At 39.3% G+C, this 26,897-nt stretch overlaps 1 protein-coding gene across 10 annotated transcripts in view; it reads left to right on the top strand.

Annotated features, from left to right (window-relative positions):
* hdac4 (histone deacetylase 4) overlaps positions 1-26,897 on the top strand; it is a 532,576-nt gene that overhangs the window by 382,588 nt on the left and 123,091 nt on the right. For all 10 annotated transcript variants that reach the window (XM_059647103.1, XM_059647104.1, XM_059647105.1 and 7 more), the window contains 4 exons: positions 3,495-3,626; positions 13,304-13,416; positions 16,838-16,954; positions 20,407-20,599. In XM_059647103.1, coding sequence (XP_059503086.1) covers positions 3,495-3,626; positions 13,304-13,416; positions 16,838-16,954; positions 20,407-20,599 — 555 coding nt within the window. The remainder of the gene's footprint in view (positions 1-3,494; positions 3,627-13,303; positions 13,417-16,837; positions 16,955-20,406; positions 20,600-26,897) is intronic.

Here is a 26,897-nt window from a genome sequence, read left to right as displayed (position 1 = left end):
TACAATTTTAGAAGTGAATCTAAATTATGTAAATTGTGTAGGATGCTTAAAATCAAAAATGCTACTTAATTTGATACGATTTTTAAATGCCAAATAATTGCTGCTCATCTTGAAAATAATGAATCTGACTCCCTCAGTGGGAAGTGGTGTATTTCTTCTGGTGCAAAAAGGTGGAAAAACACATTCTTTTGTTGTACATTTGCCAAAGGATAATATGATAATCTATTATCTCTAAACATGAAATTTCATACTCAAAATGTACTTGTGTAGTCTGTGTAACTACATTTCTAACACCCTATCTGCTATTGGATTTGGACAAATGGTTTGATAGAGTGGTATAAATAGACTAATGACATATTGTATCAATTGTTCCTTTAACTGTTCAGTCACTCGTTTTCATAACCCCTACAGTATTTTCTAGAGCAATATAATTCTCTACATGACTAAATATAGAAATTTGATGGTATGAAACAATATTTTTCTTTTTCTTTCACTTTCCCTGATCATAAAGTTAGCATGTTGGAGCATGAATGACAAAGAATGGTAAGCTACATTTTGTCCTCATAGTGTGACTAAATCACATACCGTTGTCAAGGAACAGTGCTGAACAGAAGCAAGCAACTGTGGATAGTACAAAGTTGCCAATACTACTGCCACTCCTGGAGCTAAGTGGTACTTCCAACATCTAGGTACAGTGTGAAGAGACTGTTTTCTCACCTTCATACTTTTAGAGACCTTAACTTGGATGTGTTATCTTCTGCATTACTGAACAAGTCCTATTTTTTGCATGAAGCAATATTTTGGAAAATTTACTGAACCTAACTTCCACCTTATTCTCTCTTCACAAGCTCCTCTTTTGACAGCATTGTTATTCACTGTTTGAAAGCACCAGGTGCATTCTGGCACCTTGCTGAAGACTATGACAACCTTGGCGTTGAGTGTTACAGATTATCGGACACCTGCACTCTGATCCTATTCGACTGAACTTGGAGAAATTGCTGGTTACAACAAGGAATAGGAGCCTGTAGTTTTGCTCCCTAACTGAGGGTTGCCAGTGTCAATTGTAGACTTGTCACATTGTCTGAAATTAGAAACTACCTCTGACTTGATAAACTATTATATGGCAAAATTCAGAAAAGATGGGAAATGTGGATTTTTTTAAGTTAAAAGTATAACCAATACAACAGCTTAAAAGCACTTTCAACTTCATAAAACATTTCAAGACACTTCACAGGAGAATAAAGAAACAAAATATCAAATCACATGAGTAAATATTATGTAAAATAAGAAAAGGCTTGGCCAAAGAGTAACTTTTAAGAAATGCCTTAATAAAGGAAGGTGAGGTATAGAGGTTTAGGGAGGAAATTCCAGAATATTTGTCCGTAAGATGAGCTTCTGATCACATTTCATACTATCACTAAGGCCACCAACCTCTCCCTGAATAACATCATCTGACACTAGTCTCAGACCTTTGCTGAATATTTTGATCATGTCTTTGCTACATTCAGACTTGACTGTTCCGATACACGCCTGGCTGGTTTATCCCCAATCTCTGTAACCGTGATGTCACGTCTTGTGCTCCCAAGGATTAATCAGTGACCATCTCATTATTTTTCACGTTCCCCTGAGTAACGTCATCCAAAAGCACATAAATAGTTATCAAGTGTGCTGCTAATATTATGATCAACCTCAGTATTCTTGTCTCATGCTCTGTTGCTAAATTATCAGATTGCATATCCAGCATTCATTCCAGCAAACATTTTCCTATTAACAATTGTTAAAATATAAACCTTTTTTTGGGTGACTGTTCCCTACTCCCTCTCTCTGGCAATAGTGAAAGATTAAACCCATTTGGAGAGAAATCATGGTGAATTGAATTGGAGTTAGAAATTACTGTGAATGATAGATCTTAAAATCTCAACTGTGCTTGAAATTACAAATTTCATACAGTACGCGTTAGGAAATGTTCATGCTTCACTTTTTACGTTTTGTACATAGTTAATTTACAAGCTTAAAATTAAATATAAAAGAAACAAGTTAAACCATTAGGTTTACAGCGATCCCAAATTCTAGTCCAAAGCTTGAGGATGTAAACTTAAAATTGAAATGAAACAAAGATTTCTTGGGTGAATTTGCATTATTAATAAGTAGCTCTTGTCAATAATTAATATCTAGTAACTGACTGAACCATCTAAGCTTTAAGAACAAATACAATTCTAATTAATTTCTAAATTTACAAATTGACTATAAAACATAGGTGATCCTTATCTTTCATTTCAAAGAAGCCAGTTTAACCCAAAGCTTATTGAAAGTGTCTAAAATAGCTTTTAAGCATGAAATGCACTTAAGAGGCACAAAAATCCAGAACTGAGAGTGGCTCATTGTAATCTCCTTTAGTGAGAAGCCCTTTTGATTATTTCACACAGATGATTTATCTTTTTTTAAAAAAGGAGGGGAAAGCTTGTTTTTAAAACAAGCTCTATGAAGATAAATTACAACTTTGACATGAGGCAGCTTAATACTGGTTTTTGTAATAAACCTTCAAACTTGCTGAAAGGTTTGAAATGTAGTAGCCAGGCTTGCATTTTAAAAGTGATGCATTTGTTGGTTCTAATGGTCTCTTTGTGCTCTTAATTCCTGTTTTCTTTTCCCTTATCTACGTGCGTAAGGACCCTAGCATAATTTTAAACATGCATTTTGTTAACTGGTTACGCACATGGACTTTGCATATTGTGACCACTGAGTCATTCCTAGTTGCTGAAAGAGCATCATAGTATTGTGTCATTGAATATATTGTTATTAGTGGGCTACTTGCCTTAGCAGAGACAAACAAACATTTTCCATAGGCAAAAAGAGTACTGTCAATGTCCAAAATGTGAAATATAAACAGAAAATGCTGGGTCACTACCTGAAATGCTAACCCTGTTTCTTTCTTTCACAGATGCTGCCAGAGTTATTTTCAGTATTTTCTGTTCTTACAACATTTTTGCAGAGCTAGTCAGTTGTAGCATTGTAACCGATTACAGTAATCTGCGGAACACTAAGTGCTTATTAATATGATGGTTGCAGCCCTTTAATGATTTGCCAGGTTCATCCAGTGATAAGGAATAAAGCTAAGATGTGCTGAGTTTGGTAGTAAATTGTATCGCATGTGCCCTGATTTAGCAGAAAATCAACATGTACAGACCTCAGACAAGGTTAGGTTCAGTTGTAGTGCTGTGAAACTTGACTGCCAACACTTGAGTGTTTTACTAGGTAGAAAATAGTTTGTACAACAAAGAGTCAGCACTGTGGGAAGAGGAGGTTGATAAATTTAAGAACGGACCACCTATGATATCCTGATTTAAAAATTGAACATGCCCTACAGAATTATCCTTTACACTGCTTGAGAGTCTTTTAAACAGAGTAAACTGCTGCACAGTGAGTTGTACTTTTATACAAAAAGGGTCAGTATTGTTGTCACAAAATGTAATTTCTGGTGTTTGATCTAACAGCGTCAGAGCCAAACTTAAAGGTACGCTCCAGATTAAAACAGAAAGTGGCAGAAAGAAGAAGTAGCCCTTTACTTCGAAGAAAGGATGGCAGCGCCATAACCACACTTAAAAAGAGACCCGTGGATGTTCCAGGTAGGACAATAGTGGCTGTCAGTGAACGGCATTCTTTAATGTCCTCTTGCTTACACAACGATGCCGATTCCTGACGCACATGTGCTGATATGAGCCATTGTAACTGTTTCTGAGAAAGGTTCAAACCTGCTGCATCATTCAGTAAGATTGTGACAGATCTGATTAATCCCCATTCCTGCCTGTCTAGGATAACCTTTCACTCCATTATCTGTTAAGAGTCAATCTGTTTTTGCCTTAAAAATTTTCAAAGATTCCACCTTTTGCAATACCACTGCAATCCGTGTGCTATAAATAGGCCTGCAATGCCGTTGTGGAGTGAATTCTGGAATTCTGACCAAGCGACATTGAAGAAGCGTCGTTATGTTTCCAAGTCGGTTCAATGAATGGCTTGGAGGGAAACTAGCAAGTGGTAGTATTCCCATGTATCTGCTACCATTGATCTTCTAGATGATAATGGTTATAAGTTTGAAAGGTGCTGACTAATCATCTTTAAACTAGGAAGCAGAATATAATGCTGTCTTCTGAACAAATCCATGAAAACATCATTCTATTAAAATGGACTTACCTTGGTGTCTCTTTCTTTCCCTACTACTTCACTGAAGCTGTTGACTCCTTGCCTAGAGTATTCTTCTTTATATAAATTTAGAAAGTGAATGTCACCAGTCTGTTCCCCCAAAGGGCAAATTGCATCTCTGATCTTGTTCAATGTTCAAATGTTCATCAGGATAGTTATTATACTCTCCAGTGAGAAAGAACAAAAGGTGATTTTAAAAATCTTATATTTTAATATATAGTAAATTATTTGGCTGAAATAATTGTTTTCTCTATTTCAAAATATTTGTGGTGGACATCCAGTTTCACCTTTCTTCATTAAACATAAATTTTTGAATCAAAATGTAACCATATCTGGCATTACTATACAATGTTTTAATTAAATTTGGATTAATTGACATATCGTTGATATTGCCTGCTTTATAATACTCCCTTCTCTAGATCTTAAGGGCATTAGCTCAGGAGGTCCAATGAAGATATTCCAAGCACAATTTTGGGTTTCCCAGAGTGTCACTCTGATGTCAAAAATCTGAGCCACAACATGAAAGAAATATCCTGGTTATGGATTGGTCCTTTGTTGATTTGTTCCAGGTACCCTTCTGCTAGTTACAAGAATCTTCTGAGATGAGAATTGTAGTAAACAATGACGTGTTATAAAGTTGAAAAAGGTGGCAATGGGCACTAGTTCCCTGTTGTTATCTGTACTTTGCTTTTGGAGCACTCCTGGATTCTAAGTTTTTGTTCCTAACTTGTTACAAAATAATTATATTCACGAGTTGTTCTGTTCAGAATGGATAACAAAAATATTCACTGTGTCTTTGATATTACCCAGACCATGGTGAAAGAGAAGAAATTCAATAATGTTAAGGGTTTAAACTTGATAAGGAAGTGTTATTAATAGGCTATTTTTTTACTTACAGTTGACAAGGCATCTAAGGATATTGAGGGAAGTGAGAGTGGACATTGGGGAGGTGCTGACAATTATTTTTGGGATGGTATTAGAGAATGAGAATTGCAGACATTACCTTTGTTCCAAAAAGTGTATGCGAATAATCACGGCAACTAGAAATCAGTTCAACTTCAATGGTGGGAAAATCTCTGTAAATAATAAGTCTGGACAATGTAGACAAGTGTGATGTTTTAGTCGGCAGAACATGGAGAAACAATAGAAAAAGAAGGTGCGTCACAAAAATAAGTGAGGGAGCTGAAGAATAAACCATTAAAAGGTGGCAGGAATGGTTGGAAGGAGCAGTTAATAATGTGTACAGATCCTAGGCTTTATTAATTGGAGCACAAAGTATGAGAGTAAGGGGGTTATGTTGTACTTGGGTATGTCACTAGTCCAGCCTCAGGCAGGAGTATCGTGTGAACTTCTGAATATCAAATTTTTGGAAGGGTTTGAAAACATAGGAGAGTGTGTGAAATATGATTATGAAAATTATTTCAAGGATGAGGAATTACAGTTGTGAACATTGGTTGGTGGAGGGCTGGGACTGTTTTCCTTGTTGAAGTGAAGATTGAGAAGAGAATTGACAAGTATTCTATATCGTAAAAGGGGAACAAATGTTCTTACTCCAGAAAGCATGAGTAGAACAGGGCATAGATTTAAAATAATTAAAGAAACCAGAGTAATTTGTGAAAAAAAAAATTCCTCATCAGTGATTAGGGCCTGGAATTCATTGCCAAAAGAGTGTGGGGGAGAAAAGTTCAAGGCATTCAGTACAGAATTAGAGGACTATTTGAAAAGAAACAATGCTCACAGTTAGGTAGAGAAGACAGGAGAATGACGCTCAGTTAGATGTCCATTTGCAGAGCTGGCACAGACATGATGGTCCAGTTCTGTGATCCTTAGGTGATTTTTGTCAGTGCTGGATGGTTGACTTTCATATAACGAACCTTGCTACATTATTCAGGTTCCCAAAAATGTTCATATCTAATGCAAATAAGTTCCCTGACAACTAGAAAATGAAATGTTGCTTCTGCAGTTTGAGCTAGGTTATTAGAAGCAGAAGAAGTTTTCATATCTATGGCATCTGCTGAAATAACCTATCATTAACAGTATCACTAGACTCAAAATGTGAACAGTTTTCTCTCTACAGATGCAGTCAGACCTGCTGAGTTTCTCCAGCAATTTGTTTTTGTTTCAGATTTCCAGCATTCATAGTTCTTTGTTTTGTTTTATTTTATTTTAGTTAACTGTAAGATGAGCCTCTGATCACATATCCATTCCACCACCAACAACGATAACTAATCTACTTGTTTGCTTGTCAAGTTTATAAAACTTGCTTCTAAATTTGTCAATAAAAAGGCGTAAATGTATTTAATTATCAGTCTTATTGTAAGGCTATTTTATTTCACTCATTCAAAAGTACAGGAGGATGTGTAGTGCCATCTAGGTTTCAAGAAATAGAAATACATTTAAGTGCAAAACATAAGTACTCTGACCACCTCACGTTAATTTTATATTAATTCTCTAAAAGCTCAGAGCAGTGCTGTGTTCATGACCAAGAAAGAACCTATTGATATTGGCTGAAGGTTATTAGAAATCTCTTCAATAGAATGATGCCCTTTCTCTATATGCTTCTTAATAACTGTCCAAAAGACCAGTAAATTAAGTTAGATAACACAAGTGGAACTTTAAGTGCTGATATGAGGACAATCTCTACCTACAAAGTACCACAGGGTGTGAACAAACTGACCCTAAAGATTGGCAACAAATTATTTTGAATTGCTGCCATTTTACACAATACCACTTTCCCATCTGTGCAAGAGTTCAAAGAGTACTTCATAAATATGATTCACATTGACGGGTGATTTCTGGGACTCTCTGTACATTTGATTTATACAAGAAGGATGTTGAGGTCTTAATTCGATTTCACATTGTCTCCTGAACAATTCAGAGGATGATGTCCATGGCTATAGTATTTCCTGTGTTGCAGCAAAATTTTGAACACTCTGATATATGATCGAAAAGTAGCTAGTTTGTTTCTTGTAAAGTAAGGAACATTTCCAGCTAGGAGAATGGACCTTGCCAAAAGAATTATTGAAATAACTCCTCAGAGGCTGGCATCCCTTCACCAATTAGCCTTTATTCACAATTGCATAGCCTTTGACAAAAGCACTGTCACTTACTGAGTCAGATATTCAGGGGTTTGATTCCCTGATTTCACCCCTTTATATCAGCCAGCTCTCCCTGATCGGAGCTGTTAATCTGGTTCAATCAGGGAACTTATGAGGTCCAGCTGGTTGACCTTGTTATGATCATTACATTGCCCCCCGCCTCTGAGTCCACAACCACAGGGTGCCCAATTCCTGTGGGGGTGTCAAAGGGTCCAACTGCTTATTCAGGATAGTCGCATCTACCCACACTTCAGGAGCCACTGCTCTTGATCTCACGTTGATCATGTCACTTACCCATACAAGACCACTTACCTGATTCTTGCATCAAACTGCGTCTCCCTCTTGGCGGAGTCTTGGGTTCAGCATTGGAGGTCCAGATGCCATTGTCATGGCCCAACCCAGTTCAGGAAGACTGTACTTAGCCTGATGTGGAGTCTTCTACCCATTAGCAATTTTTCTTGTGCTTTTCCTGTAGTCGCACGAAAGGTAGTCATATAATCGACTGCGAACTGTGACAGCTTGGTATCTAGTGAGGCCATAGGCTGTTTCTTCCAACAACCTCCAAAGCTCGGACTGCTTGGATGATGGGTGGTATGGAACTGTCCTAATGCCAAATCCCATTCAACTTTAGTTAAAGTCTCTGCTGGTAAATGATGGCCCATTACTTGTGACCAGTGACTCCAAGGCTCTGTGTCACAAAAGATGTGCGCAATTTTTCTATCGACGTTCCAGCATTTGTTGAATTGACTCGATGTACGTCCAACCATTTTGTCGGGCATCTACAGTGACTAAAAGCATCAAACCATGAAAGGATCCCCATAGTCAACATGCAGTCGAGTCCAAGATTTACCCGATCATTAACGTAGATGTGCGGGAGCTGCTGGCAGTAATTATTGTCCTTGTTGACCTAAGCACTGTCCTACCAACATGGCTATGTCTGCATCCAAGCCTGGCCAAAACAGTGCTCTTTGCGAACACTTCATTTTGGAGACCCATGGATGGCTCTGGTTGAGCTCAACAAATATTTGACAACAACCTTGGCTTGGGACAATTGCTCTCACTCTCCCTCTCCCTAACACTGTGCCATCCTATACTGTGAGCTGGACCCTGTAGGTCCAAAGAGATTTTATTCTAGCTGCAATATCCCTTTGGTTTCTCCCATTAATACCAATTGTTTCAGTTTTTTAAAGGACTGGATCCTGATATTGTTAGTTGTGACAGGTAGCGTGTCCAGAAATTCAGTATCAAGGCTCACTCTTCCATTGGTTCTGCAGTTACTAGAATGTCATACCAGTATTGAACTCCATTTGAACCGAATGGCCATTTAACTAGACATTTATCCTGATTGTTTCTGATTTTGATGTTGCTACGCAACTTATCTGTTCCAAACCCGATGCAGGTGGAGTTTCCAGCGTGTGAACTCTCCTGGACATCCTTCTGGATACCAGCCTACAAGTTATCTTACTCCATTTAAGTCTAATAGGACTCTGTTGCTGTCCTGAATCCGCATATCGACAACAATTAGTGTCTTAGCAGACAGAATCCTGAAGAAAATGGTAACTGTTTGGCCAGGACTTGGCTTTGTTTTGGGGTTGTTGTTGGTCTCATAGAGTTACTCGTATTAGGATATTTCCCAAGGATACTATATGCAATTGCCTGCCCTCAAGTGGTGTTCCCCAACCTCAGGAGAACGAGCGAGGGTGTCCACTTGCATTGTAATACCTTGCAACTCAAGTGCTCCTCCTGCTGCAGTTTCTAATGATAAAGCCAGTTGTAGCAACTTTTTTTTTTAAGTCTAGTTGAACTTCAACCAGTTGGCATTTATGCATAGTCATATCATTAATCCCACATACTAGACACAGTTCTAAGCATCTAAGGGTTAAACAAAATTCACAGCTGTCTATTATCGATGCTACTACTGTATGTGCTGAAGTTCTGAATAATGAATGCTACTGAGACAGTTTAACTTGTTTGGTTTTTGTTGAATTCCCTTGTCAAGGAGATTAGAATTTAAGCAGAAATTATTATGCTATGCAGATATTGTAAAAATTTTGTATTGTCCTTCAATAAGAGGTTCATGGATTTCTCTTTCCTGTAGAAAAGTCTCTGAAAACAAGTCAAGGGTGGCTTTGTCAATTTTCAGAAGCATCAGACATTGTGAGAATTGTGCTAGATGACTGTAGGCTGCCATACGTCGTACCCAGTGCACACACTGCTTCACAGAATTAAGCAGATGACTTTTTAGACCAAAGGAGATTCTGCTGTAGGATCTGGAACAAATGGAGACAACTCATCATTTGGTCTCTGTCTGCTAACTTACACTCCATAAAAAAAGTCCTCAAACATTCATATTACTTTGTTACTGGTGGATATTCCAATGACAGAGCAGAATATTACTATTTTACAGCATTAGGAGCAAATTATTGCAGATGCTGGAATCTGTATTGCACTTCAGCTGTGATGAAGAGTTATCTAGACTCAACATTAGCTTGCTACCTCTCCGTGGATACTGCCAGACCCACTCTGATCTCCAGCATTTATTGTTTTCATTATTTTACAGCAAGTTGGATGTTTTTTGTTTTGGTGAAAAAACATGAGAAACCATCAGTGAAAACTATATTCCTCTTTTCTATTAAAAAGTAAACAAAGTGAAGTCCTGCACAGAAGATCAACACCAGATGATTGGCTGCAGCAGAAGTAATTTTTTTAAATGGCGTAAATGAGAAAATAGGGGTTGTGTGGTGAAAAGCCCAGGTTTTAAAAGCCATGAAATTCCAGGATGGAGTTAAGACCTTGAAATTCTGGTGACGATGTTCAAGGGATGTGGGCTTCATTGGCTGACTCAGTGTTCATTGTCCATCCTCAATTTCCCTGGAGCAATGTCCTTTCTGTATTGAAAATGGAGATTATGGAATCGGTGCAAGAATTGAGTATTTGGAACTTGGAAGGAATAAAATGGGATGGTCTGAAGAAGATTATTTTTGTAGTACCACAGAAGTAGAAAAAGACAACATGGGTTGTAGTAAAGAAAGATGGGTCACCCATCAGTTATATCTTGTATCCTGTTCAGAAAAACAAGACAGCTGCAGGAAGAGTCTTCCCAGTTATGGCAATAATATTCGAGATTTGGATGGAGTTGTAGAGGGTAAAGATGTATTTGGCATGAAAGCATAAACTATATTGCTCAGAAGTAATTTTAATAAATTGAGATGGCAATGTCATTTAAGTTCAGAAAAGATCTATGAGGGCACCTAGATGTTCCTGCACTACACCATTCTGAAATCTCTCCATTTAAATAATACTCTGCTTTTTATTCTTCCTGCCAAAGCAATCAACTTTGCTTTTTCACATGTACTCCATTTGCCAAATTCTTGCCCACCCACTTAAGCCGTCTGTAACCCTTGCAGACTCTTCATATCCTCAAAGTCTGCTTTTCTTTCTTTTAATCATCAACAAATTTGGTTAGTTTACACTGTTCTATCATCATAATCGTCTCCCCCAAAACCGAGCTTTCTTTTGAGTTTTAAATACAACCAATACGTTTTGAAAATCCAAATAGCCTACATCAGTTGTTGCCCTTACCTCCCCTGCTCATCAAATTCTAATAAATTTGCCAACTAAAGTTTTCCCTTAAGTTTTTTTTTCCAAAACCAAGTTGCCTGTGCTAATGTCTTGATTTTCTGATTCCTCAATCTATGCCAATATACTGTCTGCAATCAACGGACACTCATTGTGTAAACTGTATTCTTTCATTTCAAAATAAGGAAAATGTTCAAGATCCCAATTGTTCGCTTTCTAGATTGTATGTCCACAATTCTGATTCATAGAGTTATATACTTCATATCCAAATCAAAAGGAAATGTATTCCTATTGGCATTTGACTTCAGTTTGAAGTAGCCAAATGCTTGTAAATAGTGACTGTGTCCTTACCTGACCAGGTAATGTCCTCAAGGTATCTTGCAGGTTTTGGAACATTTAGGAGCTAGTGTTTTACCTTGTGTCAACTTTTGTTTTGCCTGACATCTCTGAGTTTAATGTTCTTTTAATTTGTAATATTTATATAATGCTCTGTTCATCATTCTTTTCAGAAATAAGATTGGTTGTTATTTATCATCTCAGATGTTTTAACTTATTGTGAGAATATCCTTTCTTGAGATTCCTAAGGATCTGCAATGCATTTCTGCTCTATTCACTCATTAGAGAGCTTAATTGAAGCATTATAGGGGAACCTCCTGACACCTCAAAGGATGGGCATTCAATTCTGAGTGGGAAGTGGAATTAACTTACTGACCATTTCAAGCCTAAATCTCATTTACCTCGGGGACAGTAGCTTCAAAAATGTGGTTTATGTTTTTTCATCAGTCTTTCAAAACTTTGCATTTTAAAAGGCTTAGTAATGAAATACAGTAGTATGTTGCCTTCCATAGCTAAAGAAAATCAATTGTAATTTTCATGCCTGCTTCCCATTGCCTTTGAGTCATACAGCACAGAAACAAGACTCTTCAGTCCAACTTGTCCATGCCAATCAAGCTTCTCAAACTAAACTAGACCCTTGCCTGCATGTGGCCTATATCCCCCTAAACCTTTCTTATTCATGGATGTACTCAAATCTCTTCTAAATGTTGGTGCTCTCTGTCATGCTCTCCCTCTCTGTGTCTCTTTCTCTGTCACTTCCTCACTCACTCTTGTCACTCTCTCTATCCCACTCTCACTTGGCTTCTTTCTGTCTCTTTCTCTGTCTCTCTTTCTCTGTCTCTCTCAATCTCTTGCTCACTCCCATTCTCTCTCATTCTCTGTTATAATGTCCAGAGACAACACGGAGACAGACTGACTTCAAACAGCAGCTGAACCACAACATCGAAGTTTCAAATTCACACCCAGATCCTGACTAAACTATAAGGGTTACTCTGCAATTCTAACAAACTTTCCACATCCTCTCACTTTAGAATTTTACAAAGCAATCTGAGAGTGGTACATTCAATCCCTGAGCAGACTTTGAAACTTATTCTTTGTTGCTGCACATTTTGTTTTAAAATCTACAGAGAGGGGCTGTGCTCCCAGTTTAAACCAGGAGGAAGCTACTGCCTCCAGCTGGGGAATCTTTACAGTTCCCCAGCATTGTTAGATCAAGCCTCTCTCTAACTAGGTCTTGATACAGCAAATTTGATGACACTGCTCTCTGAGGAAGAGAGTTCAAAAGCCTAAGATGTCGCAGAGAAAATTCCTCCTCATTTCTGTCTTCAGTGGAAGAACCATTATTTTTAAACGCAGGCACTTAGTCCTAGATTCTCCCACAATGAGAAACTGTGTTAGTACTTATCCTTAAAATCATTCATGTTTGTACAATATTGCAATGGCCATAATGGAGGAAGTTTTCATTTTATAACCTCTTGGTCATGTTTTTGCCAATTAGATTATGCAGCAAGTTGGAAGAAAAGAGTAATGATAACAGGAGTAATTAGTGGCTCTGAACAAAGGAAATGTTTTGTTTTTTAATAAGTATAGCAGCAAGCGTCTGGTTTAATTTGTTTTGTCCAGGTGGCCTATTTGTTTACATGTGCAGCACTTCTTAAAAATTCTTAAAAAGATGTCTTATGAGTGGACGCACAAAAACTTGTGTGTCTTTCAGAACACAAGAATGTACACCATCAGATCCAGGGGATTTGTTGGATTTTAGTACCTTAAGTTTCTCTACTGTTTTTCTACTAGTATTCATTTTCTTAATGTCTGATAAGAGTAACAAGATTTATGTTTTGTCTGTTTCTGGTGTGGAATTTGTGTCTTCAGCTGAAGACGGACAATATTTATTCATTGTCTGTGCCGCTTCCTCATTCCCTATGATAGTATATTCAGCCTCTGCCTCATGGAGACCATGTTTAGCTGGTGTGCTTATCAGTAACATCGTAATCAGCAACAAATGATCATTACTTGTATTCACTTATGATTTAACAAAAGTAGCTTGAAGTTTTAGTGAGAATTTGCTAATTATTTTCTTGTTTGTTCAGATTCAGCTTGTAACAGTGCTCCTGGATCTGGCCCAAGCTCCCCCAACAACAGCTCCAACAACATCACTACAGAAAATGGGATTACAGGATCGGCAACCAACATGCCAACCGAGGTAACCTTTCTGTGGCAAATGTCACTCCCACGTGTGTTTATGTAAAAGAAATCCAGTCTTGCTTCAGAATTTTGTTTTTTGCATATCCTTTTTTCTCTATACCTAAAAAAAAATGTTTAGACACACTACACCAAGTAAATTGTCAGTTACTAAACTGTTTCAACAGCACTTCATCGCCCTCAGGGAATGCATGCTGCAGGTAAAAATAAGTCTTTCAATAAGTCAAGACCATCTGTACAGATTACATGAGGTTATTAAGGTCACTAGTAAAGGCCTGTTGTTTAAAAAAAACTCACGTGATTCATGGATATTCATAAACATCTATAGCACAGAAAAAGGCCAAATAAAAACCAAACGAACTACTCGTGCTGTAAATCAGGAACAAAAACAGAGGTTGCTGGAAAAATCTCAGCAGGCCTGGCATCCATCTGTGAGGAAGAATCAGAATTAACGTTTCGGGTCCAGTGACCCTTCCCCAGAGCTGATGGTACCTGGGAAAATGTCAGTTTATATACAGAAGATGGAGTGGGGGAAGGAGGTAAGAAGTAAACGATAAGTGGGGATAGAGCCCTCGGAGAGAGAAGAACAGTTGGACAGACAATGGAATTAATAACGATCTGCCTGGGAGAGTGATTAGCTGTTAATGGACACTGTTAATGGCTAACAATAGGTAGTGTGTAATGTTAGGCTATGTGATAACAAGGCCTGGAGTGTGGGGTAGGGGCTAGGACATGGGAGAGTTCAGGCCCTAAAATTATTGAATTCAGTATTGAATCCAGAGAGCTGCACAGTTCCCAAGTGTAAAACGAGTTGTTGTTCTTCCAGGTTGCGCTGAGCTTCATTGGAACACTACAGCAAACCTGAGATAGATGTTGGCCAAGGAATAGGGTGGTGTGTTAAAATGGCAGGCCAGCTGGAAGCTCGGTCAATTTTATAGAGGGGAGGTATTCCAGAAGGCAATCAGTTTGTTCCACAAAGTATTGTGCTTTGCCTTTCCGATGCAGAGGAAACTATATTGTGACACCAGATGCAGTAAGCTAGGTTGCTTGCACTGCAGGTAAATTGCTGCTTCTCCTGGAAGGGGTTTTTTGGGTCTTGGATAGTGAATAGGGAGGAGGTAAATAAGCAAGTATTACACCTTCTACAACTGCTTGGGAAGCTGCTGTGTAAAGGTTGTGGGGAAGTGGATCACGTGTCCCGGAAGGAACCGTCCCTGCAAATGTTAACACTCTACACTTGGTCCTCAACTCTGAGATGTGTATGTTAATTGTAAACAATTGCAGTCCCAACACTGACTCTTGAGGCACATCACTAGCCACTGACTACCAACCAGAAAAACACCCATTTATCCAGGGTCACTGGACTTGAAACATTAACTCTATTTTTAGAGACGCAGAGTTGTACAGCATGGAAGCAGACCCTGAAGTCCAACTCGTCCATGCTGACTAGATATCCTAAATTAATCTAGTCCCATTTGCCAGCATTTGTCCCGCATCCCTCCAAACCCTTCCTATTCATATACCCATCCAGATGCCTTTCAGATTGTACTAGCCTCCACCGCTTCCTCTGGTAGCTGATTCCATACACACATCACCCACTGTGAGAAGAAGTTACCTCTTGGGTCCCTTTTTAATCTTTCCCCTCTTACCTTAAACCTCTCGTTCTGGACTCCCACACATACGGGAAAAGACCTTGGCTATTCACCCTATTCACCTAGTCACACCCCACATGATATTATAAACCACTTATAAGGTCACCTATTAGTCTCTGATGCTCCAAAGAAAATAGCCCCAGCTTATTCAGCCTCTCCCTATAGGTCAAATACTCTAACCCTGGCAACATCTTCGTAAATCCTTTTTGAACCCTGTCAAGTTTCAGAACATCCTTACAGGAGGGAGACCAGAACAGAATGCAATATTTCAAAAGTGGTCTAACCAATGTCCTGTACAGCCTTAACATGGCCTCCCAACTCCTATACTTAATGCACTGACCAATAAAGGCAAGTATACCAAATTTCTCTCTACACATGCTTCAAGATTTGATGAGTTTCTCCAGCTCTGTCAGTTTTTGTTCCAAATCTCCAGCATCTGCATTTCTTTGTTTTTGTTTAGTAGTTAATTCACTGCCACATGTCTTCCAGGTATGCCCACCTTGAGGTTCTAATGCAGTTTCTGACAGCACTTTTGTTTGATTTTTTTCTTCTTGCTCACCATCACTGCTTTCATGTTCCAGTATCCTAGTATTGGACAAGGAAATTTGCCGCAGCCACGTCTCATTTCTACTAACCCTGTGCAATTCTGATTTGCCCCATGTGGGTACAAACTAGAGTTTCACCCTTAGTGTTTCAGATCCATCTAGGATTATCCAACTATCTGTGTGATATACAACACTGCTCAGACAACTGTTCTTGCTATATCCTGATATCCAAATTCAATATCGCCATGTGAATTCTTTCGACCTCTTTCTCCATCAAAACTTGCCCATGCTATCTCCAAGCTATTTATTTTATTGGCTCATTCAACATTTTAAGAAGAAAATCTTTCTCTCTCTTTCGAGCATTAAGGAATAAGACACACACATGTCACACATGCATGACAGCCACACACTTTCCTGCTTACTTCATCCCTGCTCTAACCCCACTTCTTGTCGGGTATTTACCATACCTTCTAACCTGCCGATTGACGTTAGTTCCTAGTGAAACAAAGCCTCTCTTGCACATTTCTCATCATTATCTTCAGATTCCTCTTAAGACCTCTCTATTCCTATCTTTATAATCTCTTCTGGCTGTACAGCCCTCCAGTTCTGCCCTCTTGAGCTTCTGAGATCTTAATAATTTTACCATGGGTTGTCTTGCCTTTAGCAGCAGAGACCCTAAGCTCAGTCTCAGAAAGAGGCATGCAAAGGAACGTAGCAAGTGAGAAAGAGGGTGTCCATAATAATGGGATTGCCCTTAGATACCAATGAATGACTTGACAGTCACACAGAGATGACAGAAACAAAGAGGTGATTCAGTTCATGACTTCTGTGTCGATGCTCACATTTCAACTGCAGCAATTTACTCTAAACTTGTTGCTCTGCCCTTCACAGTATTACTTAATGTTCTTTGTTTTAAGTAAATAGTTAGCTTCCTTTTAAGAGGTACTTTAGGCCCTGCCTCAGTGTCCTATCGTGTTCCATATTCTAATGACTCTTGCCAGAGAGGGCAAAAATCTTCTAATACCCTTCTGACATCCTAATAATAATAATGCATTTATGCCTCCGTGGTCCAAAGAGGAAACTGGTGATAATTCAAGTTTTGATGCGCTGATTCTGAAGTTTGAGTTTTATAATGTCACAGAAAAGTCAACAAATATCACATAAGTAACAATTTGATATTATGCTTTTTATTGTTGAAATTCATGTCATCCCTTTTCTGTTTCAGTCTACGATGCCTCACAAACTCGTTACTCGAGATGGCTCAGTGACACAATTGCCTCTGTATACTTCTCCATCTTTGCCCAACATAACTCTAGGTCTGCCAGCCACAGGTCCCTCTAGTGTAAGTACTGAACCACTGATGTTGCTCATGTACCATAAATGACAAATGATAGTGGAAATATCAAGCAGACATCAATTAAATCAGCTAGTGGCTCGATTCCATTTCATTTCTTTCTTTAGCTGTTATGACAGAAAGTTTACGGATGGTTAAGGAACAGTAAACCGATCCCAGCAATTGTGTTAAACAATCCTCCAACCTGCAGTTGTGAGAGCCTGGGAGCATTGCCATAACTCCTCCTCACCCCACTTCCATTGTATAATTCGATGTGGTGAAGTTGCAATTTAGGATGATTCTCTGAATATTTCAATGTACATTAATTCTGTAGTTTTAAAGCACAGGTTCACACTTTATATTCTCCACATTGCAGATTCCTGATTTTGGCTGAGCTAGTTGAAGCACCAGGTGAAGGTGGGGTGAGATTGTAAAGTTGTACTACCCTGCCCCTCCCAATTCTGCAGACATTTAGTAGCCTAAAGCAGTTGTCTAAAAACAGATAGTATGACTTTTGAACAGAAAATCCAAGAGTGCTATATTGGGAAAATCTTGTGAGATAGCCTTACTTACTTTATTAATTTTTGGTATACTCCCTACACTGAATAGCACTCAAGGCACAGCTACATACTCTGATGCCAAATTCTGAAATTCACTTGAGTTTTTCGTACTTCGAAGAAGGAACCTTGTTCAAGTTTTAATTGCTTTTGTCTGAGTACTCCACCTTTAAGCTAATTGCAGATTGAAAAATAGGCAGTGATCCACTGTACATTATGCAACATTGATTCTCCCAATCTATTAATCTGCCTGAAGGGAAACAAAATAGTTGTAGAAAGAAATTTTGGAGTGTGGACAAAATTGGCAAAGCCCTGTTTGTTATCATGAAATGATTAACATTCTCCTTAAACTACTACATTATATGTAGGAATACTGTTCCAACAATTGTCCTAGTCATGGCATTCCAGAATATTTGCCCAGTGATGACAAAAGCATGATGGCAAGTCACACATTCTCAAGAGGAATAAGGGATGGTCAGTAAATGCTGATTTTAGCCAGCAAAAAAGGTGCACGGCATTATAGGTAATGTATCAGCAAGGATGGAAGATTGGGTAACCAACAGAAAGTGAAGAGTTGGGATAAATGGGTATTTTTCTAATTGGCAATCAGTGGCTAGTGATGTGCCTCAAGGATCAGTGTTTGAACTGCAATTGTTTACAATTAACATAGATGTCTTAGGGTTGAGGACCAAGTGTAGAGTGTCAACATTTGTAGATGACATTAAAATGAATGACAGAGCAAAGTGTACAGAAGACACAAAATTTGCAGAGGGATATAGATAAATTAAGTGAATGGGCAAGGATCTGGCACTTGGAGTATGATGTTGGTAAATGTGAGGTCATGCATTTTGGTAGGAGTAACAACAAAATGAGCTATCACTTAAATGGTGAAAAATTGCAACATGCGGCGGTGCAGAAGGACCTGGGTGTCCTGGTGCATGAATCACACAAGGTTGGTTTGCAGATGCAGCAGGTAATTAAGAAGGTAAATGGAATATTGTCCTTCATTGTTAGAAGGGTAGACTTTAAAAACAGAGAAGTTATGCTGCAACTGTTTATGTTGTTGGTGAGGCTTCACCAGGACTACTGTTTACAGTTTTGGTCTCCTTTCTTGAGAAAGGACGTACTGGCACTAGAGAAGGGGTGCAGAGGAAGTTGATTCTGCAATTGAGAGTCTTGGCTTATGAGGAGGGATTGAATAGACTGGGAGTTTACTCATTGGTATTTAGAAAAATGATAGGGGTTTCTTATAGAAACATATAAAATTATGAACGGTGTGGCTAATATAAAAACAGGGAGGTTGTTTTCTCCAGTGGGTGTAACTAGAACTAGGGGGCATAGCTTCAAAATAAAGGGGAACAGATTTAGGATTGAGGGGGAATTTCTTCACCCAAAGGGTTGTGAATCTGTGGAATTCCCTACCCAGCGAATTAGTTAAGGCTCTCTCATTGAATATTTTTAAGGCAAAAATCGATAATTTTTTAAAAGATAAAGGAATCAAGTGTAATGATCTGCAGGAGGGTAAGTGGAGCTGAGTCTATGAAAGTATCAGCCATGATCTTATTGAATGGTAGAGCAGGCTTGACAAGCCAAATGGCATACCCCTGCTCCTATTTCTTATGTTCAGCGCCCACCTCTTGTGAATTTTAAAAATGTATCAGGTTGGTCTGCGGTTTGGAAAAGATCCCCAAGGTGATGCAGTAATCACAACACTGACTGTCATCATTTTCCATAGTAAAGGTTGGAGAAGAGGTTTCTTTGCGTTCACAGTAACCTTAATGAGTTGCTAAAGTGCACTATTGAAAAGCCACGTCACTAGTGGTAGTGTAGGTGGATTTTGTGCTGTAGTGAGACAGCTCCTCTTTGACAGTTGCAGCTGCATCACATCTCATTGGCATTCAGCTTGTGTTCACATTGGATCCATGCTGTGGTGAGATCAGACATAAAGTTATTTTAATGAACTCTAACCTGAGAGTCCGCGAGTAAGGTATTCATGAATGGAAAATGGCACTGTTGGGACGTAGAGGGCCTAGTTGTTTTATTGCTAGACTAATAATCCAGAAACTTAGCTAATGTTCTGGGAACCCAGGTTAGAATTTCACAGCAGCAGATGGTGGAATTTGTATTCCATAAAAAAATTCTAAATTTAAGAATCTCCTGATGCCCATGAAATCATTGCCAGTAGTCTGAAAAATCCATTTAGTTCATTAATGTCCTTCGGGGAAGAAATCTGCCATCCTCACCTGAACTGGCTTATATGTGACTCCAGACCCACAGCAATGTAGTTGACTCTCAACTGCCTTTTGGAATGGCCTAGCAGTCACTCAATTAAAGGACAGCCATGAACGGCCAGTAAATGCTGGCTGGCCAGTGAGGCCCATGTCTCACTTTTTTTTAAAATTGCCTTATTGGTGATTTTATGGAAATTGGTAGGATAGTAACTATCATCAAGATTTGCCCTATTTTTGATAGCACATTACTACACTATTTATTTTAGTTACCATTGTCATATTTTTCCTGGAACTGCACAGCTGAAAGACAGCAAGTTGTCCGTTTTATAGCCTACATATCATTACAGTCCATAGAGTTTTCCACATCAATTGTGTTGATCCGTTTCTCTATTGAAGTGAACCCAGGCATTGGCCTAAGGAAAAAAATGGAGTCCAGTCATGCATTCAGTCTTGGCTGATGACTCTAGCAAACACTTCAGCCTGGTCTCTTGCAATCTAGTGTCAGTTCAGGTTGGGCTTATTTTGTAAATTGGATCAGCTTAAAATGGATATAGAAGAAATTCCAACTGTGACATATCATGCAATTTGTACTTAATACTGTTAAAATGTTATTTGTGATTATTCACACAAAAGATATATGAAATTGTTCAAAGTGTTTTGTATTTACGTGCAGGGAGCCTCTGGGCAAGCAGAAGGTGAAAGAGTTGGCATACAAGGACTCCCATTGAACACTCCATTTATTGCTGGGACTCATCTACCGCATTACATCACCACTTTGGATAAAGATGGCAGTAGTGGGCACACACCTCTCTTGCAACATATGGTCTTATTGGACCAATCTACACCACAAAGTCCACTCATAACTGGTAGGTAAATGTATAAAATAGCCTTGAATGATTCAGCTGTGTGTAAAAGATATAACTTCTCTAAAGTACTATCAGGAAAACTAAGGAATGAACAATGTGAAAAGAGTATCTGATATGTATATTTAATAATAAAAGGAAACTTGATTTCTGTGTCTTTGAAATTTCACAATATAAAGATTGGAATGGAAAAGAGCATGTTTATTTGAAATTTATTTGCCCATTATTTGATAGGGATGTATAATGAACATAATTGTGCTTTTGAAGTAATAATCCAAGGAATTTTATTAGTATGCATTGAACATCCATAAACTAGTAATCATAGAAGCATAGAAGATAGGAACAGGAGGAGGCCATTTGGCCCTTCAATCCTGCTCCACCATCCTTGACAATCATGCTTGATTGTCCAACTCAATAACCTGATCCCGCTTTCTCCCCATAACCTTTGACCCATTCACCCCAAGTGCTATATCTAGTTGCGTCTTGAATTACATTTAGTGTTTTGGCATCAACTACTTCCTGTCGTAATGAATTCCACAGGCTCACCACCTTTTATATGAAGAAATGTCTCTTCATCTCTGCCCTAAATGGTCTACCCCAAATCCGCAGACTGTGACCCCTGGTTCTGGACACACCCACCACCAGGAACAATCTCCCTGCACCTACCCTGTCCAGTCCTGTTAGGAGACACATCCCCCCGACACAGACGCATGTGCACACAAACGGACGCACACGCACACACACAAACGGACGCACATTCTGACATTGTTCCTTTTCCTGAATCTGTGAATACTCTACTCAACAAAACACACACAAACGGACGCGCGCGCGCACACAAACGGGGACGCGCGCACACACGCACGCAAACGAGGACGCGCGCGCACACACACACACAAACGGGGACACACGGACATGGACACTCAGGGACACGCGGACACAGGGACACAGACACGGGGGGGGACACACGGACATGGACACTCAGGGACACATGGACACACACGGGGGGGCACATACACCGTCTGTCTAAACCCTAGTGAACACAGTACATCAGACCCGCAACCCCTGGAATCAGCCTGGTAAATCTTCACTGCACTCCCTCAAGAGCAAGAGTCATGATCTTAGCCTGTTTATTTGCAATATAAGGTTGAGACAGCCCAAGTCGCTCTAGTATACCTACTAGCAACTGGCTTAAAATCTGTGGCAGAGGCCGAAGAACTGATTGCCTGTCTGCTTGCTTGTTCAAGCAACAATACTGGGAAGGCAACAAGAAGAGAAAAAGAAACTTCAAAATTGTCTTTATATAAACATAGTAATTCTCTCCTTGGTGCACGTGGCCAAATTTTGTTAAGTTTTGCTCCTGACTAGAATATATCCTATTTCTGCAGGAGTATGTGTTTCAATGCATTGTTCCTTTTCCTGAATCTGTGAATACTCTACTCAACAAAACAAAGAAACTTGGACAATAAGCTATACAGCTGATTGAAACATTGCTTCTTTATTTAAGGCCCTGGGTTTGAACTCAGCTGAAACTGATCGGGTATCTACTGTTTCTAACACTGTTTAGTACCCTATGTTCTGGTGCATGTGAATTTCACCACTGTAGTGTTTCCTATTTGCCACCATACTTGGTTCTACTTTGTTAGCTTTAGTCAAAATTGAAATACTACCTTAGTGTGTTATACAAAATGGTGTCCTGAAATTGGAATTAACACTCATTTCCTTATGGACGTAGACTTTCTGCCTGTTTCACATGTTCCACTGGATATGAAAGAATCAAGACTATTGGATGAAAAATGGCGTCTTAGGCAACATTCTTTCTCCCACAAGCAAATCAACTGGTTATTGATCTCTCATTGAAGGGCTCTTACTGATCGTAAAATAGTCATCCTGTTTGTCTACATGATGATCAAAATTTTGTTTCATGCATTTCAAAATTCCTACAAAGCTTTTAACATTAACAATAATGATTTTTAAAATATTAGGCGGAGCAAAGGGAACATATTGTATATTTGACCTGACTTGAATTTGTGCTTCATTCTGACAGGCACTGATTTTCAATGTCTATACTCCTAGCTTTTCCAACTTTGAATTTTAATGATTAGCTGAGATTGCTGAACTTCTTTAAGTGCCAATGTTGGGTGTAATGAAGTAGTAGACAATGGTTTTGGTATCCAAAATAGCAACATTTTGCATTTTCCAGCACTTGGAAACCAAGCTCCGCACAATGTTCAATTTCAAATAAAAACTGAAAGAACTGTGGACCCTGAAAATCAGGAACAAAAACAGAAATTGCTGGAAAAGCTCAGCAAGTCTGGCAACATCTATGAAGAAAAATCAGAATTAAAGTGTCAGATCTAGTGACCTGCGATGTTCAATTTCAGTTTTCTTTTTATCAAAATTCACTTGGTTTTGGTGTATTTTTTCTTTTCCCAAGACCAAAGAGAAGCAATTTTTATGACACTTCAGTCATGAGGAAAGACTGGAGAAGTTGGGACTGTTTTCCTTGTCACTATTCAAAATATCATTATTTCAATTTGAATTTATTTTTCTTTGAATCCAAACCACAGAATTGTTATGGGTGCAATTCAGCCCTTCATGTCTGCACCAGCTTTCTGAGCATTTTACCCTGGCACTAAACTCCTGCCGTTTCCCTGTTGCCCGTACGTTATTTCTTTTAAGCGTCTAATGCCCTCTAGAATACCTCATTTTGAATCTGCTTCCACTACATTTCTAGGTCTTTCAGACCTTAACTGCTCACCGTGGGGAGGGGAGAAAAGTTCTCAACTTATTTTCCTTCTCTTGCAGAACATTTAAAAACTGTACTCTCCAGTTCTCGAGCTTTTTGCAAGCAGTAACAGTTTCTCCCTCTCTTCTCAATCCGAACACTTCATGATTTTTTATAACTTTTATCAAATTTCCTCATAGCCTTCTTTCCAAGGTAAACAGTCCCAACTTCTCCAGTCTTTCCTCATATTCCTGAAGTGTCATTCCTGGAACCATTCCCACAAACCTGTTCTGCACTCTCTTCAATGTATTCACATCCTTACTATAAGTATGGCATCCCAGATTGTATAAAATACTCCAGGTGAGGTCTAATCAGTGTCTTATATATGCGTTCATCTTGACCTCCCTACTGCTGTACTCAATGCTGCATTAATGAAGCCCAGAAAGCCTTCCTAACAGGTTTCTGTATTTGTTCCAATCCCTTTAGTGACTTACCCCTTTAGAAATTATCTCTGCAGGCCGATTCTAAATGTTTTGATATCTTCCCAATATAATTTCCCACATATCGTTGTCATCTGCAGAATTAACCACCAGGCCTTTGCTCCCCATATCCAAGTCATTGACATAAATTTTTAAAAATTGGCCCAGCACAGACGTGTGGAGGACTGCACTTGTGACAACCTGCAATCTGAAAAAGAATTAACACGCATGCTCTGAGATTGTGAGAGCATGGAATGCGTTGCCAGCAGCAGTTGTGGAAGCAAGGTCATTGGGGTCATTTAAGAGACTGCTGGACATGTATATGGTCATAGAAATTTGAGGGTGCATACATGAGGATCAATGGTCGGCACAACATTGTGGGCTGAAGGGCCTGTTCTGTGCTGTACTGTTCTATGTTCTATGTTCTAATAGTATACATAGTTTATACAATCTCTCCGTGTATTTTTTTATCTGTCACTTATCCACTCCCCACCAATTTATCAGTGTCTTTTTGAAGTTCTGCACTGCCCTCTTTTAAAGTATGTAAGTATCTCCAGCTTTGTGTCATCCACAAACTTTGGAATTTTTCCCTCATACCAAGATCTAGATCGTTTATATACAACAGAAAAAGCAAGATCGCGATATCAACATCTGGAGAATTCCATCACAGACTGACTTCTAGCTCAAAAAAAACCTCATTAACCAGTATTCTCTGTTTCTTATCCCTCAGCCAATTTTTTTATCACATTGTTATGTCCCTTTTGATCTGTAACTTAACCTCACACATCTATTGTGTGGCACTTTCGAATGCTCCCATAAACCATATGTGGCCTTGCTCTCGTCAAACCTGTCTGTTACTTCTTCAAAAAGAAATCCAATAAGTTAGTTAGAAGTGATTTACCCTGAACAAATCCATGCCTTCAAAGTCTCTTGAAGCCCTGTATTTTTCCATGTGACCACTAATACAAATTGTTTCTAGAAGTTTCCGCACCAACAAAGTTGACTGACAGAATTGCAAACCGTTTTTCTCTGGCATCACCCCACATCAAGGGAGGATTGAAAGATTTTTGCCAAAGTCTCTACAGTTTCCACTTTTGCATCTCATCTGGTCCCGTTGCGTTATAACTTGTGACTTTAAGTATTGATGGCTTTACCATTGCTTCCACCAATTTATCAATTTTAAACCCTCTATTGATGAAGTTGCCTTCTCTGTCACGATGGCCTGGGCATAATCTGCCTCATGTTCAAAAAGAGATGCAAACTATTCATTTAACATCTCAACCATGCTGCTTTTCTCTAAGTGTAAATCCCTGTTTTGGTCTCCAATTTGCTGTACTCCTCCATTTGCCATGCTTTTACTATCATTATGCTTATAGAAAATATTGTGATTTCCCTGTCTCATAGCTGCCAGCCTTTTTTCTTTCATGATCCCTGTTTGCTTCTCATATTTGCTTTCTCACCTCTTTTCTGAACCATTTGTATTCAGCTTGGTTCTCAACTGTATTTGCTACCTGACACATGTCAGATGGGCGCAATTCCTTCGTGAGCGCAAGTTCTATCTCCTTTGTCATCCGGAGAACTCTGAATTTGTTTGCTCTACTTTTCCCTTTTGAGGGAATATACCTATTAGCCAGCCGATCTTCTATCCATGCTGTTATGTTAAACCCAATATCCTGAGCTCATATCATTTCCAATCACTTTGATGTGGCATCAATTCAGTCAGAATTTATCCACAACACGTTACTTCCTCAAAGAATTCGAAACAATTGGTTCAACATGATTTCTCTTTCACAAAACCACATTGACTGTGCCTGGTTACCTTGAATTCTCAAAGTGCGCTGCTCTAATTTCATTAATAATTAGACCATAAGACATAGGAGTGGAAGTAAGGCCATTCAGCCCATCGAGTCCACTCTGCCATTTAATCATGGCTGATGGGCATTTCAACTCCACTCCCCTGCACTCTCCCCATAGCTCTTAATTTCTTGTGAGATCAAGAATTTATCGATCTCTGCCTTGAAGACATTTAACGTCCCGGCCTCCACTCTGCGGCAATGAATTCCACAGGCCCACCTGTGGCCTGAAGAAATGCCTCCTCATTTCCGTTTTAAATGTGCCCCCCCCCCCCCCCCCCCAACCAATTCTAAGTCTGTGCCCATGGGTCCTAGCCTCCCTGCCTAAGGGAAACAACTTCCCAGCGTCCACCCTTTCTAAGCCATACATTATCTTGTAAGTTTCTATTAGATCTCCCCTCAACCTTCTAAACTCTAATGAGTACAATCCCAGGATCCTTAGCCGTTCATTATATGTTAAACCTCCCATTCCAGGGATCATCCATGTGAATCTGCGCTAGACACGCTCCAGCGCCAGTATGTCCTTCCTGAGGTGTGGGGCCCAAAATTGGACACAGTATTCTGAATGGGGTCTAACTAGAGCTTTATAAAGTCTCAGAAGCACATCACTGCTTTTATATTCCAACCCATTTGAGATAAATGACAACATTACATTTGCTTTCTTAATCACAGACTCTACCTGCAAGTTAACCTTAAAAGAATCCTGGACCAACACACCCAGATCCCTTTGTACTTCTGCTTTATGAATTTTCTCACTGTTTAGAAAATAGTCCATGCCTGTATTCTTTTTTCCAAAGTGCAAAACGTCACATTTGCTCACGTTGAATTTCATCAGCCATTTCCTGGACCACTCTCCTAAACTGTCAAAATCTTTCTGCAGCCTCCCCACCACCTCAATACTACCTGCCTGTCCACCTATCTTCGTATCATCGGCAAACTTCGCTAGATTGCCCCCAGTCCCTTCATCCAGATCATTAATATACAAAGTGAACAGCTGCGGCCCCAACACTGAACCCTGCGGGACACCACTTGTCACCAGTTGCCATTCCAAAAAAGAGCCTTTTATCCCAACTCCCTGCCTTCTGTCAGACAGCCAATCCTCAATCCATGCCAGTAGCTCACCTCGAACACCATAGGCCCTCACCTTACTCAGCAGCCTCCCGTGAGGCACCTTATCAAAGGCCTTTTGGAAGTCTAGATAGACAACATCCACTGGGTTTCCCTGGTATAACCTACTTGTTACC

The sequence above is a fragment of the Stegostoma tigrinum genome, chromosome 7 (assembly GCF_030684315.1).
Source record: "Stegostoma tigrinum isolate sSteTig4 chromosome 7, sSteTig4.hap1, whole genome shotgun sequence".
NCBI lineage: Eukaryota > Metazoa > Chordata > Chondrichthyes > Orectolobiformes > Stegostomatidae > Stegostoma > Stegostoma tigrinum.
This window is presented reverse-complemented; position numbering and strand designations above follow the sequence as displayed.